The sequence below is a fragment of the Plutella xylostella genome, chromosome Z (assembly GCF_932276165.1).
Source record: "Plutella xylostella chromosome Z, ilPluXylo3.1, whole genome shotgun sequence".
NCBI lineage: Eukaryota > Metazoa > Arthropoda > Insecta > Lepidoptera > Plutellidae > Plutella > Plutella xylostella.
In genome coordinates, this window is record NC_064012.1 from 5,369,681 (window position 1) to 5,389,361 (window position 19,681).

Genomic DNA, 19,681 nt, shown 5'->3' on the forward strand with positions numbered 1-19,681 from the left:
ATTAAAACAATTGACAGCTGTAAATAAAGCTATTTTCTCTAGGGACGAAAAGAGCTGTTTTAATGCCTCTTCAGGGAATACTGAAGCTCTTTCTCAGCACTTGGGCGTGGTGAAAAAGCACTTGTATTTGTGTTTTTTTCGCTTCAATCATTTACTAAATAGAGTACATTTTCATATTATTTTTAGAGAAACGCTCAGTGGCATCAAGGAAAGGAAGGCTTCTTATTTAAAGCAGACATGGTTTGGTATAAAAATTACAGACATATTTTTAAGGTCAAATGTATTGGTTTCTTCCTGTAAGAAGACCTTTACAAAACCACTAAGTTATCAAACAAGGTAACAAATGAAGCAGTACGAATCTTCCTTTGTCTACGCTCTTTTCTCGTCGACGACGGTAGTGAAGTGAGTGACGTAGTGGCTCTGAGGAGTAACCAGTATCCGTGATACAGCTACCTACTCCATAGAGTCGCCGCATCACCCTGTGCTCCGAAGCGCCGGTCGAATTAATTTATTTAATAATAATAATAAATAAAGGCGGCAGTTACCCAGTCCATTTAGTACCCCTCTCCATAACCCTGCATTAGTTTTCTCCATATCCTGCAATAGTCCTGCACTAACCGGGGATTTTCCTTGGGTTTACTCTATAGTTTATAGGGAAAATTGTCGGTTGGTGTCACATTTCAAATAGATTAATGTTGTCAAACGGGCCTCTACATGTTGGCTTCGGCCCCATGCACGCCTTCCAAATACCCGGGACCCCATGGTCCCGTGATGATAAAGACACAACATAATAAATAAATCTTTTATTTATCTCATAAAAACTGCACATTATATATGATACCCCAAACAACACAGTTGTTTCTCGGGGTAAATTGGCACATCTTTAAAACATAGGAGATGATTGAGAAGTTATTTTGTATTTTAAGAATAAGTTGACAGTTTTTTTAGAAATCAATTTTCCCTAGGGAGAAATAGTGCTTTTTTCTTCCCTTCATGGAATCCTTGAGCACTGAAGAGCATGAGTGACAAAAAAAGCATACATGTGAAACTGAAAGTGACGGAAACATGTTGGTTCCTTCTTGAAACTCTGCTTACAAACATACAGTTACCAATCAGGGTTACACAGAAAACGGCGAGAATCTTCACTGTCTCTTCTGTAATATCTTCACTCCTCGACGGTACGGAATGACGGAGTGTCTCCAAGCATAGATTTTTGCGATATTTGTCTGAACCCAAAAAACTATGTTTAGAGACCTCCCATCATCCTGTATAATAACTACGATGTGATGTACCTATTTAAAAAAACATAGAAGATCATAATAGAAAAATACAAAAATGACAGATATATTTTTCTGGTAGTTAAGGAAGGAACCAATACAATTGACTTTAGAAATGACAGAAATATTTTTAATGTCATTGTATTTATTGGTTCCTTCCTGTAACTAGACCTTTACAAAACAACTTAAGGTATCAAACAAGGTAACAAATAAAGCAGTACGAATCTTCCTTTGTCTACGCTCTTCTCTCGCCGACGACGGTAGGGAGTGATGAAGTGGCTCTAAGAAGTACCCAAAGTATCCGTGATACTGCTACATACTCCATAGAGTCGCCGCATCACCCTGTGCTCCGAAGCGCCGGGTGAACTAATTAATTTAATTTGGCAACACCTTTAAAACATAGGAGATGATTGAAAAGTTATTTTGTTTTTTTTTAAGAATAATTTTACAGCGTCTAGAAAGCAATTTTCCTGAGGGACGAAAACAGCTTTTTTCCCTTCCTGGAATCCGTGAGCACTGAAGAGCATAAGTGACGAAAAAAGCATATGTGTATACAATGTCAGGCAATATACACTCGCAAGCCATCCACCCACTAGTTACCTAAGTTGCTATGTCACTGTACCTTTTTCATTGCTCTCGGGTATTAGTATACTCAAGAGCAATTCACGCTCAGTTACAACAAGGAACTTATAGCTAAGATCTACTGTTTTATTACTGTCACGTCATGACTTCACACAAACAGAAAGAAAGGATACATGTTGGATCCTTTTTGAAACTTTGCTTACAAACATACAGTTACCAATCAGGGTTACAAAAAAACTTCAAGAATCTTCACTGTCTCTTCTGTAATATCTTCACTCCTCGTCGGTACGGAATGACGGAGTGTCTCCGAGAATACAAATTTTGCGATATTTTTCCAACTGCAAAATTCTATCCTCTGAAGACCTCCCATCATTCTATATAATAACTACTGCGATCTCTATTTAAAAAAAGCAAACAGCTGTGATGTCTATTTAAAAAAAATAGAAAATCATAATAGAAAAGTACAAAAATGACAGATATATTTTCCTGAAAGTTAAGGAAAGAACCAATACAATTGACTTTAAAAATGACAGAATTATTTTAAAGGTCAAATGTATTGGGTCCTTCCTGTAAGTAGACCTTTACAAAACAACTTAAGTTATCAAACAAGGTAACAAATAAAGCAGTACGAATCTTCCTTTGTCTACGCTCTTCTCTCGCCGACGACTTTAGGAAGTGACGTAGTGGCTCTAAGAAGTATCAACAGTATCCGTAAGGTCCGGGTCTCCTATTTACTCCGTAGGTCGCGTCAAGTGTCACCGCCGTAGGCCGCGTCACGATGCTCACTACATCTACGCGCCAACGTCGGCGTGTGAGGGAGACCGCATCAGTACATTTCTATAGTGAGCATCGTGACGCGGCCTACGGCGTGACGCTGGACGCGACCTATGGCGTAAATAGGAGACCCAGGCCTAATACAGCTACCTACTCCGTAGAGTCGCCGCATCACCCTGTGCTCCGAAGCGCCGGTCGAATTAATTTATTTAATTCGGCAACACGTTTAATAGGTACATAGGTTAAAAGGCAATTTGTTTTTTAAGAATAAGTTGACAGCTTCCTGGAAAGCAATTTTCCCTAGGGAAGAAAAGATTAATTTTCTTCCCTCTTTTAAAGGAATTGTAACCACCTTTAAAGCATGAGTGATAAAAAAAGCATATTTTTATAAAACACGAAGCAATATTCAATCGCGAGCAATGATAAACTTTCAAAAGTTGCTATCATGCAATTTCATTGTAACTTTTTCATCGCCCTCGAGTATACGAAAGCTCAGGTGCATTAGGAACTTCTTGTATATGAACACACGCACACACAAGCTAAGATCTGCTGTTTTATTACACGTCTTGACTTCACACAAACAGAAACTGACAGAAATATTTTGGTTCTTTCCTGAAACTCTGCTTAAAAACATACAGTTACCAATCAGGGTTACAAAAAACGTCGAGAATCTTCGCTGTCTCTTCTGTAATATCTTCACTACTCGTCGGTACGGAATGACGGAGTGTCTCCGAGCATAGATTTTTGCGATATTTGTCTAAACGACAAAAAACTGTGCTTGATGACCTCCCATCACCCTGTATTTAACCTATTTAAATTGGCAGTACGTTTTCACAACATAGAAGATCATAATAGAAAAGTTTTAAAATAAATAGCAGCTGTAAAGAAAGCCATTTTCTTTAGGGATGGAAAGAGCTGTTTTAATACCTCTTCAGGGAATACTGAAGCACTTTCTCAGCACTTGTGCGTGGTGAAAAAGCACTTGTATTTTTGGTTTTTCACCACAATCATTTACTAAATAGAGTACATTTTCATATTATTTTTAGAGTAACGCTCAGTTGCAGCAAGGCAGGCTTTTAATTTAAAGTAGACATGGTTTGGTACAAAAATAACGGAAATATTTTTAAGACAATTCAATTGGTTCCTTCCTGTAACTAGACCTTTAAAAAACAACTTAAGTTATCAAACAAGGTAACAAATGAAGCAGTACGAATCTTCCTTTGTCTACACTCTTCTCTCGCCGACGACGGTAGGGAGTGACGAAGTGACTCTGAGGAGTAACAACAGTATCCGTAATACAGTTACTACTCTGTAGAGTAGCCGCGTCACCCTGTGCTCCGAAGCGCCGGCCGAATTAATCTATTTAATTTGACTAATCCTTTAAAACATAGGAGAAAAGACAGTATGTTTTTAAGAATAAGTTGACAGCTTCCTAGAAAGCAATTTTCCTAGGGAAGCAAAGTTTTCTTTTATTCCATCTTTTAAAGGAATAGTTAACAATTTTAGAGCATGGGTGATAAAAAACATATTTTTATATACACGAAGCAATATTCAATCGCGAGCAGTGATACATTTTCACAAGTTACTATCATGCTATGTCAATGTAACTTTTTAATTGCTCTCGAGTATACGAAAGCTCGATTGCATTAAGAAATTTAAGCTAAGATCTGCTGTTTTATTACTGTCACGCCTTGACTTAACACAAACAGACAGTTGCAGAAACATGTTGGTTCCTTCCTGAAAATCTGCTTACAAAGATAGTTACCAATTAGGGTTACAAGAAAACGACGAGAATCTTCACTGTCTCTTCTGTAATATCTTCACTCCTCGACGGTACGGAATGACGGAGTGTCTCCGAGCATAGATTTGTGAGATATTTGTCTAACCACAAAAACCTGTGCTCGGTGATCTCCCATCACCCTGTATTAAAACTACGCTGTACCTATTTAAATTGGCAGCAGTTTTTAATACATAGAAGATCATCATAGTAAAATAATTGGCAGCTGTAAATAAAGCTATTGTCTCTAGGGACGAAAAGAGCTGTTTTAATGGCTCTTCGAGGAATACTGAAGCACTTTCTTAGCACTTGTGCGTGGTGCAAAAGCACTTGTATTTGTGTTTTTTTGACCACAATCATTTACTAAATAGAGTACATTTTCATATTATTTTTGGAGGAACGCTCAGTTGCAGCAAGGAAAGGAAGGCTTCTAATTTAAAGCAGACATGGTTTGGTATAAAATTCACAGACATATTTTAAAGGTCAAATGTATTGGTTTCTTGCTGTAAAAAACCACTGAATTTATCAAACAAGGTAACAAATAAAGCAGTACGAATCTTCCTTTGTCTACGCTCTTCTCTCGCCGACGACGGTAGTGAGTGACGAAGTGACTCTGAGGAGTAACAACAGTATCCGTGATACAGCTACTCCTACTTCTTAGAGTCGCTGCGTCACCCTGTGCTCCGAAGCGCCGGTTGAATTTATTAATTTAATTTGGCACATCTTTAAAACATTGGAGATCATTGAAAAGTCAATTTGTTCTCAAAGTGTAAACAGAACACAAAATGATCTTAAAGCATCTTTACACGATAAGAGTATGCTCGGTCCAAGCGCGCTTGTAAGAAAATAGAGTATGATCGGATTCGCTGATTAGCTGTCGTCGATTCGACACTGGGTCCGTCCATACTCTCCACATACTCCAAAACAAAAAACCACAATATATAATTATATACACGAAAGTTTATCACGAAGTTCCGAAGTCTTCTTTGCTTCTTCACTGGATGATAGTGTACGCCACGTCTACCAAAGCCTAGAGTGTAGCCTGTTATACTTAAATATAGCAAGCTACGCTCAGACCCTGGGTAGAAATGCGACAGGAACGGTTGATAGTAGAATTGAATTGCTAAAAGTGCTAAAAGTCAATTATGCTGGTTCTGTTTTGTAAATTAAAACATTACAAATTATAAAGTTACACAGAAAGTAGTAAGAATCTCTTCGCATGTCGACACTCTTCACTCTTCGACGTTGTGGAAAGACGGAGCACTATACAAAGGAGTCGTGTGTGATACTACATTCGTCACAGAACCTCCTTTGTACAGACCTCTCGTCGCCCCGTGTGCCGCGAAACTCTGGTCGAGCTATTTAAATTGGTAGCACGCTTTTATTTTAAAACATAAGTTTTAAAATAAATAGCACCTGTAAAGAAAGCCATTTTCTCTAGGGACGGAAAGAACTGTTTTAATCCCTCTTCAGGGAATTCTGCAACACATTCTACGTGATGAAAATACCATACAGAAACATACAGTTACCAATCAGGGTTACAAAAAATGTCGAGAAACTTCGCTGTCTCTTCTGTAATATCTTCACTCCTCGTCGGTACGGAATGACGGAGTGTCTCCGAGCATAGATTTTTGCGATATTTGTCTAAACGACAAAAACCTCTTCATTCTCAGTGAAAAAGCACTTGTATTTGTATTTTTTTTCACCACAATCGTTTACTAAATAGAGTACGGTGGCCTGCGCCTAAAAGTATACAGGCGGAGTTTTTAAAATAGCGATCTCAAGCTCACATGCTTCTCAAGCACATCCACATAAACACCACTGCTACACACATCACACACAACACGTCCCCGGATTTATAACAGATGTAGTTGATCCCTTCATCATCAGGGATCGCTATTTTATAAAAACTCCGCCTGTATACTTTTAGGCGCAGGCCATACATTTTCAAATTATTTTTAGAGTAACGTTCAGTTACAGCAAGGTAGGCTTTTAATTTAAAGTAGACATGGTTAGGTACAAAAATAACGGAAATATTTTAAAGACAATTCAATAGGTTCCTTCCTGTAACTAGACCTTTACAAAACAACTTTAGTTGATATTAAAAACCGACTTCAAAAACCCACAAAAAAGTAAGAAATAATTTAAGGTTTAGACCAATCCTAGGTCACAGTACAAAAGCAATGAGAAAGTAATGTGAAGAAATATGGCACCAACTTCAAAAAAGAACAGTACCAGCTTAGGTATATTTGTACTGTGACCTAGGATTGGTCTAAACCTTAAATTATTTCTTACTTTTTAGTGGGTTTTTAAGTCGGTTTTTAATTTTTTTTTAATTATTATTTTATTTTATTATTTTTAGTTTATTTGCAATAATTATCATTCAAAGTAAGATGCAAATGATACTAATATGTCCTACTCGTCAATACAAATCATTCAAGTCCAAACACGAGGTAGTTACTATACATATACCGTTGAGGAGTTCCCTGACTGCCTTCCGTTTCCATCATCAGATCAGCTCAAGGTCACCATCATATCTTTTTGTTATAATAACAATATTTACATTCTAAATTTCATAAGAATCGCTTGATAAGTGCCCAAAATGGAAATTTATACCCCTGTTTTTACCCCTTTACCCACCCTTGGGGGTGGAATAAAATTCTGAAAAAAAAATTGACCACCCCTGAGCTTAACCCAATACATAAAAAAAAGAATTTTCTAAATCGGTCCATAAATGGCTGAGTAATCGATGAACATACATAAAAAAACATACATACAGACGAATTGAGAACCTCCTCCTTTTTTCGAAGTCGGTTAAAAAAGGTAACAAAGAAAGCAGTACGATTCTCTTCCCTTGCATACGTTGTTATCTCGCATACGACAGTAGGGAGTGACGTAGTGGCTCTAAGAAGTATCAACAGTATCCGTAATACAGCTACCTACTCCGTAGAGTCGCCGCATCACCCTGTGCTCCGAAGAGCCGGTCGAATTAATTTATTTAATTCGGCAATACCTTTAAAACATAGGAGAAAATACAGTTTGTTTTTAAGAATAAGTTGACAGCTTCCTAGAAAGCAATTTTCCCTAGGGAAGCAAAGTTTTCTTTTCTTCCTTCTTTTAAAGAAATTGTTAAAACTTTTAGGGCATGGTTGATAAAAAACATATTTTTATATACACGAAGCAATATTCAATCAAGTGATACATTTTCACAAGTTACTATCATGCTATGTCATTGTAACTTTTTCATTGCTCTCGAGTATACGAAAGCTCGATTGCATTAAGAAATTTAAGCTAAGATCTGCTGTTTTATTACTGTCACGTCTTGACTTCACACAAACAGACAGTGGCAGAAACATGTTGGTTCCTTCCTGAAAATCTGCTTACAAAGATACAGTTACCAATCAGGGTTACAAAAAAAAGTCGAGAATCTTCACTGTCTCTTCTGTAATGTCTTCACTCCTCGACGGTACGGAATGACGGAGTATCTCCGTGCATAGATTTGTGAGATATTTGTCTAACCACAAAAACCTGTGCTCGGTGATCTCCCATCACCCTGTATTAAAACTACGCTATACCTATTTAAATTGGCAGCAGTTTTTAATACATAGAAGATCATCATAGTAAACTATTAAAATAATTGGCAGCTGTAAATAAAGCTATTTTCTCTAGGGACGAAAAGAGATGTTTTAATGCCTCTTCAGGGAATACTGAAGCACTTTCTTAGCACTTGAGCGTGGTGAAAAAGCACTTGTATTTGTGTTTTTTTCACCACAATCATTTACTAAATAGAGTACATTTTCATATTATTTTTAGAGAAACGCTCAGTTGCAGCAAGGAAAGGAAGGCTTCTAATTTAAAGCAGACATGGTTTGGTATAAAATTACAGACATATTTTAAAGGTCAAATGTATTGGTTTCTTCCTGTTAGTAGACCTTTAAAAAACCACTTAATTTATCTAACAAGGTAACAAATAAAGCAGTACGTATCTTCCTTTGTCTACAGCTACACTCTACTCTCGCCGACGACGGTAGGGAGTGATGAAGTGGCTCTAAGAAGTTAGAGTCGCCGCGTCACCCTGTGCTCCGAAGCGCCGGTTGAATTAATTAATTTAATTTGGCACATCTTTAAAACATATTTGATGATTGAGAAGTCAATTTGTATTTTAGAAAGTGACAGAAATATGTTGGTTCCACCCTGACGCTCTGCTTACAAACATACAGTTACCAATCAGGGTTACCCAGAAAACGGCGAGAATCTTCACTGTCTCTTCTCTTTTGTCTTCACTCCGACGGTACGGAATGACGGAGGTCTCCGAGGATAAATTTTGCGATATTTTTCCAAACGCAAAATTCTTTCCCCTGGAAACCTCCCATCACCCTGTAATATACGCTGTGATGTACCTATTTAAATTGCCAGTACGTTTTCAAAACATTGAAGATCATATTAGAAAAGTTTTAAAATAATTGGAAGCTGTAAAGAAAGCTTTTTTCTCTAGGGACGAAAAGACCTGTTTTTATGCCTTCAGGGAATACTGAAGCACTTTGGTGGCGAAAAAGCACTTGTATTTGTGTTTTTTCAACATGATCATTTACTAAATAGAGTACATTTTCGTATTATTTTTAGAGTAACGCTCAGTTGCAGCAAGGAGAGGAAGGCTTTTAATTTAAAGCAGACATGGTTTGGTACATTAATGACAGAATTAATTTTAAGGTCAAATGTATCGGTTCCTTCCTGTAAGTAGACCTTTACAAAACAACTTAAGTTATCAAACAAGGTAACAAAGAAAGCAGTAAGTTTCTCTTTCCCTGTCTACGCTCTTCTCTCGTCGACGACGGTAGTGAGTGACGTAGTGGCTCTGAGGAGTAACCAGTATCCGTGATACTGCTGCATACCTACTCCTCAGAGCCACTTCCTCACTCCGTACCGTCGTCGGCGAGAGAAGAGTGTGGACAAAGGAAGATTCATAGTGCTTTCTTTGTTACCTCGTTTGATAACTTAAGTTGTTTTGTAAAGGTCCAGTTACAGGAAGGAACCAAAACCATTGACTTTTAAATTAATTCGGTCACTTATGTAAAACTATGCCTGCTTTAAATTAGCGTTCCTTTCCTTGCTGCAACTGAGAGTTACTCTGAAAATAATATGAAAATTTACTCGAGTAAATGATCGCGGTGAAAAGAAAACAAATACAAATGCTAAACGCAAAAATCTGTCCCTGGAGACCCCCCATCACCCTGTATTAAAACTACGCTGTGGTACCTATTTAAATTGGCAGCACGTTTTTAAAGCATAGAAGATCATCATTGTAAACTATTAAAATAATAGGCAGCTGTAAAGAATACTATTTTCTCTAGAGAAGAAAAGAGCGGTTTTAATGCCTTCTCAGGGAATACTGAAGCACTTTCTCAGCACTTGTGCGTGGTGAAAAAGCACTTGTATTTGTGTTTTTTTTCACTACAAACATTTACTAAATAGAGTACATTTTCATATTTTTTTAGAGTAACGCTCAGTTGCAGCCATGAAGGCTTTTAATTTAAATTAGACATGGATTGGTACAAAAATAACAGAAATATTTTTAACAAAGAAAGCAGTACGTTTCTCTTTCCCTGTCTACGCTCTTCTCTCGTCGACGACGGTAGAGAGTGATGAAGTGGCTCTAAGAAGTACCCAAAGTATCCGTGATACTGCTAGATACTCCATAGAGTCGCCGCATCACCCTGTGCTCCGAAGCGCTTGGTGAACTAATTAATTTAATTTGGCAACACCTTTAAAACATAGGAGATGATTGAAAAGTCATTTTGAATTTTAATAATAAGTTGACACCTTTCTAGAAAGAAATTTTCCCTAGGGCCGAATAGTGCTTTTTTCTTCCCTTCATATAATCCTTGCGCAATGAAGAGCATGAGTTACAAAAAATGCATACATGTGAAATAGAAAGTGACAGAAACATGTTGGTTCAATCTGAAACATACAGTCGCCAATCAGGGTTACAAAAAAACGTCGAAAATCTTCACTGTCTCTTCTGTAATATCTTCACTCTTCGACGGTACGGAATGACGGAGTATCTCCGGGCATAGATTTGTGCGATATTTGTCTAAACGCAAGTATCTGTGCCTGGACACCTCCCATCACCCTGTATTAAAACAACGCCGTGGTACCTATTTAAATTGCCAGCACGCTTTTATTTTAAAACATAGAAGATCATCATAGTAAAATATTAAAATAATTGGTAGTGTAAAGAAAGCTATTTCTCTAGGGACGAAAAGAGCTTTTTTAATGCCTCTTCAGGGAATACTGAAGCACTTTCTCAGCACTTGTGCGTGGTGAAAAAGCACTTGTATTTGCGTTTCTTTCACCACAATCATTCACTAAATAGAGTACATTTTCATATTATTTTTAGAGTAACGCTCAGTTGCAGCAAGGAAAGGAAGGCTTTTAATTTAAAACAAACATTGTTTGGTACAAAAATTATGGAAATATTTTAAAGGTCAAATGTATTGGTTCCTTCCTGTAACTAGACCTTTACAAAACAACTTAAGTTATCAAACAAGGTAACAAATAAAGCAGTACGAATCTTCCTTTGTCTATGCTCTTCTCTCGCCGACGACGTTAGGAAGTGACGTAGTGGCTCTAAGGAGTAAGGAGTACCTATAGTATCCGTGATACTGCTACATACTCCATACAGTCGCTGCGTCACCCTGTGCTCCGAAGCGTCGGCCGAATTAATCTATTTAATTTGGCAACACCTGTAAAACATAGGAGATGATTGAAAAGTCATTTTGTTTTTTAAGAATAAGTTGACAGCTTTCTAGAAAGCAATTTTCCCTAGGGCCGAATAGTGCTTTTTTCTTCCCTTCATGGAATCCTTGAGCACTGAAGAGCTGAGTGACAAAAAAAGCATACATGTGAAACAGAAACTGACAGAAACATGTTGGTCTCTTCTTGAAACTCTGCTTACAAAAATACATTTACTAATCAGGGTTACACAGAAAACGGCGGGAATCTTCACTGTATCTTCTGTAATATTTTCGACGGTACGGAATGACGGAGTATCTCCAAAGATACACTTGTGCGATATTTGTCTAAACGCAAAAGTCTCCTATGGAGACCTCCCATCATCCTGTATAATAACTACGCTATGATGTACCTATTTAAAAGGACAGCTTTGTCGTTTTTAAAACACAGAAGAATAAAAAACATAGTGGAAAAGTTTTAAAATAGTTACCAGCCATAAAGAAATAAATTTTCCCTAGGGACCAAAAGAGGTATTTTATTACATAGTTTTTTTTGCAGGAATCCTTGAATAATTTTAGAACTTCAGTGATGAAAAATACAAGAAGCGCTCAGTTGCAGCTAGGAACTAAGATTAGATGTATTACACTGCCATTGCATTAACTTTATACAAACATAAAGTGACATAAACATGTGGGTTCCTTATTGAAACTCTCGTTACATAAACATAGAATATAACAGAATAGATATTCTTTATTTGTACACAAAAACATGGTCAAAATTACTTACAAAAAACTTAATCTAACACATATGTACAAATGGCGGCCTTATCGCTTAAAGCGACATACATTAACATACTTTATTATCAAAACATCAATTTATACTTTAATACATAGTTTAGACATACAGTTCTCAATCAGGGTTACACAGAAAGAAATAATCTTCAGATTCTCTTCTATAATGTCTTCATCTTCGACGGTACGGATTGACGGAGTGTCTCCAAGAATGACAATGTGCAATATTTGTATAAGCACAAATATCTATCCTCTAGAGACCTCCCATCACCCACTACGCTGTAATGTACCTATTTTAATTGGCAGAATGTTTCAAACAAAGAAGATCATAATAGGGTTTTTTTATAATTGGCAGCTGTAAAGAAAGCAATTTTCCCTAGGGACGGAAAGAGGTATTTTATTACCTAACTCTAAAGGAATCCTTCAACAATTTTAGAGCATGTGTGATGAAAATTTGCGGTTTTAATTTTAGGACTATTATACCTGATTTATACAAATAGAAAGATACATAAACATTATTGGTTCCTCCCTGAAACTCTTCTTACATAAAAATACTTAAATTTTATACTTTAATACATAGCTTATACATACAATGACCAATCAGCGTTACACAGAAAGAAATAATCTTCAGGGTCTCTTCTGTAATGTCTTCATCTTCGACGGTACGGAATGACGGAGTGTCTCCAAGGATAGTTTTCTGCGGTATTTGTTCAAACGCAAAATCCTATCCCGTAGGAACCTCCCATCACCCTAGAGCCCTAGATAATACCTTCGCCGTGATGTACAGTCTGGGACAAAGACACCTGAGCCAGCTCAGTTAGCATTGTCACTCTGAGCTAGTTCAGGTTTCTGTAGCCTAGACTGTACCTGTTTAAATTGGTAGCACGTTGTATGATGATGATGCCATTGATCAAATACAATAATCAAAACAAACTAATTTCTGGACATGGAAAGGGAGCAGGACAGAAAAATATATGCTACTATCATAAGAAATCACCAATATGATATCTACAGCTTCAGTAGTACTGTAGTTAGAAGTAAGATCTGGAAAGAAAATCGCTCCAGACGTTTTCCCTTCAAAGAGTTATTATATACCTACTTACATTCATCCATCCATCCATACATATTTACCAACTTTCACGTTTACAATATTTTTGTATAATTTATATAAAATATTCAGGTGGAATTGAACTGTCTGACTGTGTGTTTGTCTGCAGGTCTATCCGGCACCTGCAAGACGCGTCATCAACGGACGGGAAGGCCGCGATAAACCTGCGCAAGTTGAAGCTATTCAGACACTTCTACATCATGGTGGTCGCCTACATATACTTCACCAGGATCATTGTGTACTTGCTCAAGGTATTTATTTAGTCGATTGTGCATTAAAAATACCTATTGATGGAAATAATAGAAAAACGTGTCAGCATTCTGTAATATGATTAATTGCTATGTGTATATCTTCACCAACCCGCACTGTGCACTAACCTGTACTAGGACAGTGAAGTGGACTAGGCCTAGCAACCTTCCTTCACTGGAAGGAGACCCGGCCTCAGCAGTGGGGACGTAATGGGTTGTGATGATGATGATGATATCTCTATTCTCTATCGCCTGGTCCGACGTTGGTCCGAGAGCAGTGTTTTATTCTGCGCTGCTCGACCGCGCTTGTAAACTTTTAGATTAATTTCTGTACCTATATACTTGTGTCCTAATATACCTTCTAAACTCCGTCAAATTCCGCAGATAACAGTCCCGTTCCAATACTCGTGGATCGACGAGATGTTTCGCGAGCTGGCCACGTTCGTATTCTTCGTGACGACGGGCTACAAGTTCCGCCCCGCCGCCGCCAACCCCTACTTCACGCCCAGCACCGACGACGTCGAGCCCACCGTGTGAGTACACTACCCACATTGTATTTAGATGTATTATAATAAGAAAAGGATTACTTACTTACTCCGTTGGCTCAGCGACCAGAAGTGGATCTTGGCCTCCGATATCAAAGTGCGCCAATCTTTTCTATTCTGTGCATAATAAAAAAAGATTGTTCTAAAATTTAACTAACTACTGAATAAGTGAATAGGGAGACGGGAGTGTAGGGAAGGGGAGAGAAGCTTAGGGGAGGGGATAGTCGCTCATAGAAAGGGAGGGGAACTGAACAGCACCGAAGACGTCGAATCCACCGTGTGAGTTCACTACCCACTTGCAGGTATAAAGGAGGGTTATTCTATATGCACGAAAAACAAACGAACGGGAGCTGCCGTGCAATCGGCACGTTTAGTTTTTGATGATATAGAGTGACCCCCCAGGATGTCCCAGAAGTCTGTACGTACGAGTATTATGTAGTAAGCGACGAAAAAAGGATTTTCCTAAATTCACCCTAGAAGAAGTCGATTAGGAAATGGGAGGGTAAGGGATGGGTTTGGTGGTTAGGGAAGTGGAAAATATGTTAGAGTAGGGAATTCTCCTTAGAGTTCTTACAGTTCCGTGGTGTCTTCCATCTTGCTTGGCCGTGTTTATTTCTTCCGGCGACTGTATTTGTACTAAAGTCTGTGAGGATCCGGATCCAAATACACAACTACATACCGTATAGAGGTGCCGATCATCACATACCTTTGGACAATATATCTTCTCCACAGTAGTAAAGGATACTTCTCTGCTAAAAACAATTATTGTTGGCCTGTCTCACTGTACCTGTGAGATCGAAGACACAGTCCGACTGACTGAAACATAATTACAGAGAATCACAGTGTGTCTTCACCCACAGGTAGCCACTTTCCAGACATTGTGAAACGCCCTTAGTAATTTCAGACACTACGTACGTCCTAGCCAAGGTGATTTACATATGGGGCCACGTCTTAAGGTGTTTATCCATTAGCGCTGCGAGGCGAGACGAGGATTGAATTGAAAGTATCTGTCACTCCCATACAAATTTTAATTCAATTCTCGTTTCGCCGTAAAAAACACCAGTACACACGGCTGCCGCCTCCTAGACAAAGGTTACCTGTGTGATAAAAAAATCATAATGACAATATGAATATATTATGTAAACGACTGTCAGTTTCAGATCCTAGAATGTTAATTTAACTAAAGCTTAATTATGCAATGCAGCTCTATAATCAGTTCGTGTAGAAAAAGTCTTATTTTTGGAATAAAGTTGCGATTCAATATTCTTGTTCTTGCACTGCGTATTATACTCGTCGAAATATAATAGGCCCGTTTGGACAGCTCCAAAATGTATGGGATGACAGCTGGTGTCAAACCTAAATCATGAAAAATCTAAACAATAAGCAACTTTTGGTGCTTTTTTCTTTCGGCCGCTGAGTTCGCCAGATTATGTGTCTTTTTATGTATTTCATCAAGTAAATTAAGAGTAAATAGCAAATTTGTGTAGCTGTCCAAACGGGCCTATTATATTTCGACGAGTATAGTAATGTAAAATTAGATTCACCCCTGAATTGCTAACTTAAAATAATGGTAGTGTGCAGGTGCTCTAAACAGTTATTGTTACTTAAAGGTAGGTAACATTGTTAAAAATACCATTGTTACTTCGTAAGCAATTACTTTCTTCATTATTCCGATGTCAGATATCTTCGTTTAGTGTCTAGGCGCACAAGGACCTAGGCGGGTGTCTGAGTCCTAGCTACATTATAGCCATGCGATTCACCCGCCCACATAAGTCCTTTGCTACATAGAAATGGGCTTCTCTTCTTTGTTGAGGTAGTAGCCACGTATAGGTAGATATTCTGAAGCACAAATAGCTAATTCATAAATAACAAAATGAAAAAGTTAACATTTGTGCCTTCTGAATCTCTCTCTCTCTCTCTCTCAGCCTTCTGAATGGCTACCATTAATTAAGTCTTAATTTTGTTTTCTCTCCTTCGGCCAACCTTAAAGTAATTACTGTTAATATGAAGCCAGGCAATCAAATATTATTTATTCTACGTCATTTACAATTTTTAATATTATCGGTCAATTGTCAAAGTATTAGAGTTGCTAAAAGGAATTTTAAACTGATCAACTTAAAAAAATATAAAGACTATATGACTGTTTAAAGTCTAGAAAGCAGTTGCTGCAAGCTCTAAATTTATAGCTTTCATTTCCTGGCATTTATACAGACAAAATGGATTGTTACAAACGCTGGCACCTGTAACTGGACCTATTAAGATAAAGATAAGACAGAAAGTATTAAGCGCCTTACCAATAAAATGTAGACAGTATTAACAGATGTTTAGACCCTGTCCAGATGAGGCGTTTTACGCGCAAGTCCACTCATGCGTAGACACTCGCTCGTTCTCGAAATACTAGAGCTACAGTAAAACTATTAAGTCCTGAAAACGGAAGTGGATCCTAATTAATGGTTAAAGACCGTATTTAATCGAACTATTATATTTATTTAAGGACAAATCCGTTAACAAACCATTTTCAATCGGTATTTTATTTAAAAAAAAGTATGTAAATGTTAGTAAATAACTGATAATGATAAAAAGTCTACGCACTCTTTATTGTCATAACTTTATAGTTGGACTGTACCTACATACATCCCGTCCAGAGCTAACGCGCGTAAAACGTGGGATCTGGACGAACATAAATTAATATGCGCGAATTACGTCATCATTACTGCACCACGTCATAGCGTTGTCAAACTCCGTAAAAAACTGTCCATTTTTGTTTTAATTTAAACACTTGTTAAACAATGTTCAAAAAAATCAAAATCAAAATCAAAAATAATTTATTTGTGAGTCACAGGTTAGGTTAAGATTAGGGCATGCAATACCGCAATACCGGTATTCGTAATACCGGTATTAGGGACAAAATTCACGCTTCTTTCAATACCGGTATTGAAAGTTAATACCGGTATTGAAGTAATACCGGAATCGGACTTTTTTAGGCTATAATAAAGCGATTAAGATATAGTATTCCTATGTACTGTGAAAGCGCACTTGTTTCCAACCGTTTGATGCAGTTTTCGGCCGTTTGATATCAACTGTTGTCCATGCGTTAACGGACACTGGATGTAAAAATAATAATTTATTGTAAAATTTAAACTCTAATACTGAATTCTCGTAAAAATCTATTACAAAATACTGAATTTCTGCTTTTTCTCGTTTTATTTTGACCTATACGACCTTTAATCACAATATATGCCATTTATTACAAGGAAATCTAATACCGGTATTAATACCGGGATCCCGGTATTGAGTTGCAATACCGGAACTCAATACCGGTATTGAAAATAGTTCCGGTATTGCATGCCCTAGTTAAGATGGATTACAGTATATTATATAATTTCTCCGTGCTCAGCCAACATGGCGTACAAATATTTCAAATTAAGTACATTAAACATGCAAAAACTAAAGATAACACATTCATGTTGTATAAGTACGTACATTTAGTTATATTAATTGGGACTTACTGTGTATCGGATAGGAATTCATTGACGCTGTAATAAGTCTTGTCTAATAAATAGTTTTTAAGTTATGTTTTAAACTGTGTAAAGAACTCGCGTCACCATATAGAAGCACATTCTTCGTGTCGCCGGTCGTGTAGTACCTCTTTAAAATGGTAGGTACACGTGAAAAAATACAAGATCGTATAAAATAATGATTAAAATGAATAAGTACTTTTTGTAAATAAAATTTACTTTGGTTCGAATAGAGCTTTTTTATGAAAGATTGCGTACAGAGACAAAACCATATCACACACATCCCCTTGACTAAAGCATAAGTACCATTGACTATAGTCTATATGTTTTAACAAACGAGTGCTGAGCATATCTCTCGTACATTTCCAGAGAGGGATGGGTCATTGTTAGGAGTTAGGACCACCAGCAATGCAGTAATAAAATTACGTGGAACAATAGCAACGCAGTTAAAAGTTTCGGTACTCGTTTGTTATAAAAAATAGACTATAGTCAATGGCATCACGAGTATCACGACCCATCACGTCCCCACTGCTGGGGCACGGGACTTTCCAATGAAGGAAGAGTTTTTAGACCTAGGTCTAGTGCGGGTTCAATATTAACTATTTTTTTATTATATGTGTATCTGTTTGTTGCAGTCTATCTGAGATCGGCGTGCTAGAAGGGGTGTCCCGCGTGCCGCACCGGGGGGACTGGAGACGAGACGACGTTCAGCCGCTGCTGCACGACACGGGTTGCAACTCCGACTAGCGCGGCGATACGGTCACCTACACGCAACTGTCGCACGGTGTCATCTACAACGAGTCTTTGCGTTGGTAATTTTTTCGTCGTGCATTTTTCAAATTTAACATACACCTAACTGTACTACGGCCTTAGTCCGCAACTTTTTTTTGTGTGTAAAAATACTACCTATAGTTGAGAAGCCTGTTTGAGATCGTTGATAGTAATGTTTTTGGTCATGCATTTTTCAAATTTCGAGATTTCATTGTGTAAGTTTTTAATAATGGATGTCTGGTATTATAATTTTGCAAACTTAGGACTGGTATGATGGAAATTGTGGCCGGTTTCTGAGTAATTAAAGAAAATACGATAGATCAATCCACGGATAGGTTAGTAATAGGTGCCATTAAAGTGATACTCGTGTAATTTTGCATCTGAATCGAAACGATAATTAATACGACAACTAATTATCTTATTACACTACTGAGAATCCACGGACCTAATTTTGAATACTATACTAGATTAATAATAGCTTAGATTGATTCGAATTTGCTAACCTTTAAAATAAAATTCAAAATACGGAGCAGATTTTACCAAATTGTTTATTTATGGATGCCTTCTGAGCGGATACAAAAGTGTCATGAAACGCTGCAAATTTCGTCTATGTAATCGTCGTATAAAATTGATCCATCATAAGGGGCCATCTATTAATCACGTGAGGCTCAAAAGGGGGGGGGGGGGGGAGGGGGTACGGAAAACCTCACGAAACATCACGTGGGGGGAGGGGGGGTCTCGTTAGATATCACGTGTATTAATTTTTTGCCAAAAAGCGCTAGGTATTTCTAAACCGAAATTTTGAACGGCGCAAAAATTTGAACGATTTGTAGTATTACCTTGATTGACTCGCCCGCCGTTGCGTTTCAATTCAAAACGCAATTTTCGTTATATTTTTTCTAGTCAAAAATAGCTTTTACATAGACTCCCAAAAAATACACGTGATCCAAGGGGGGGAGGGGGGGTTGGTCCCAAACCTCACCAAATATCACCAGGGGGGAGGGGGGGGGTCAAAAAATGAGAAAAACTACCTCACGTGATTAATGGACGGCCCCTAATATGAGATATCACTGTCGCTTCTATTTAGGGGCCGTCCATTAATCACGTGAGGTGATATTTGGTTAGGTTTGGGACCACCCCTTCCTCCCCCCCCTGGATCACGTGTATTTTTTTGGAAGTCTATGTAAAGGCTATTTTTTACTAGAAAAAATATATCGAAAATTGCGTTTTGAATTGAAAAACATTTATGTGTATTTGCAATAATATGTATTATTTTAATCCTATAAATCCTATCCTACTACAAATCGTTAATTTTTTTTGCGCCGTTCAAAATTTCGCTTCAGAAATACCTACCGCTTTTTGACAAAAATTAATACACGTGATGTCTATCAAGACCCCCCCCCCCTCCCCCCTCGTGATGTTTCGTGAGGTTTTCCGTACCCGCCTCCCCCCCTTTGAGCCTCGCGTGATTAATGGACGGGCCCTTACATTACATCATCTGAAACTGACCACACGATAGACGAAGAGTAGGTACTCGTATAACGCACGCACGTCAAAA

General features: G+C 37.8%; 1 protein-coding gene across 1 annotated transcript in view; it reads left to right on the plus strand.

The window, feature by feature from the left end:
• Positions 1–18,159, plus strand: part of LOC105387091 (protein GPR107) — a 48,139-nt gene extending 29,980 nt beyond the window's left edge. Inside the window, exons 10-12 of the mRNA XM_011557768.3 lie at positions 13,151–13,292; positions 13,674–13,822; positions 17,988–18,159. Of these exons, the coding sequence (XP_011556070.3) occupies positions 13,151–13,292; positions 13,674–13,822; positions 17,988–18,099 (403 nt within the window). The 3' untranslated portion in view covers positions 18,100–18,159. The remainder of the gene's footprint in view (positions 1–13,150; positions 13,293–13,673; positions 13,823–17,987) is intronic.
• Positions 18,160–19,681: the final 1,522 nt, after the last annotated feature.